The sequence below is a fragment of the Myotis lucifugus genome, unplaced genomic scaffold (assembly GCF_000147115.1).
Source record: "Myotis lucifugus unplaced genomic scaffold, Myoluc2.0 scaffold_327, whole genome shotgun sequence".
NCBI classification, from domain to species: Eukaryota; Metazoa; Chordata; class Mammalia; order Chiroptera; family Vespertilionidae; genus Myotis; species Myotis lucifugus.
In genome coordinates, this window is record NW_005871375.1 from 202,132 (window position 1) to 203,170 (window position 1,039).

General features: G+C 61.4%; 1 protein-coding gene across 1 annotated transcript in view; it reads left to right on the plus strand.

Annotated features, from left to right (window-relative positions):
- Positions 1-51: 51 nt before the first annotated feature.
- Positions 52-1,039, plus strand: part of MMP16 (matrix metallopeptidase 16) — a 145,024-nt gene continuing 144,036 nt past the window's right edge. Inside the window, 1 exon segment of the mRNA XM_006100708.3 lies at positions 52-183. Coding sequence (XP_006100770.1) covers positions 52-183 — 132 coding nt within the window.

Sequence of the window (1,039 nt, forward strand, 5' to 3'; positions counted from 1 at the left end):
AAGGGGCGCGCCGGCGCCGGAAGCTCGCGCGTCCTGGAGCCGCGGTCCACTATGATCCTCCTCGCCCTGGGCGCTGGAAGGCGGCTGGACGTCCTGCATCCCTCGGGGGCGGTTTTCTTGCAAACCTTGTTGTGGATTGTATGTGCTGCCGTCTGCGGAGCGGAGCAGTATTTCAATGTGGAGGTAAGGACCAGGCGGCCGCCTTCCCGGCTGGGCCGCTCCTGACACGCTGGAGTCCCCGGGTGCTGGCTGCCCAGAGCCGCCGGGTCTGCACGGCGTCCCCTCCAGCCAGACAGACCTAGTTGCGCTTCTCCATCTCGGTGATGGATTCGCGCAGACCAAGTCCGTTATCCCCGCGGCACAAAGGATGCTTTGAGCGGCATGTCCCACTGCCACCGGGAGAGGCTGTCGCGGGCTCAGGGAGGCAGCTCAGCTCCAGGTCAGGGTGAACCAACTGCTCAGGACGCAGGACCCAGGACCAGGACGGGCGTCTGGCATGCCGGCCGCCTGGGCATTGTTCCGGGAAGGGAACCTTTCCCGTCCGAGTCTAACAAAGGAGGTTAGCATCACATCCGAGGGCAGGGGGACACTTGCTCCGGGTAATTGCGCTGCTTTGTGACAAAACACTTGACCAGACGGAGGCGTTTTCTGTTTAGACCTAAGTTAACGCCGGGGACCTGGAGCTGGAGACACGGAGGACGTGGCATGGGCCCTTTTTGTGTGTCCTCCTCCCCTCCCCCGCCTAGAACATCAACGTGGCCCAATGGAATAGTTGTGAGGTGTGTTTTTAATTTGATTTCACACTCCTCTGGCAAAACAGCCAGGTTTTGGACAGTCCTGGGCTTTGCCTGGACAGCGCTGGAATCAGACAGACCCAAAGCCGGAGGGAACTTAGGGGCAAGGACTTAGACCTCTGCCAAAGTGGCCTGCTGGCCCCCACTGGCACCGAAGCCACTGGTAGCTGGTGTCCGCCTGGGCTCCATAGGCTCCCCGTGCACAGGATGGAGAAGCAGCCAGAGGGTCTCACAGAAAATGCTCC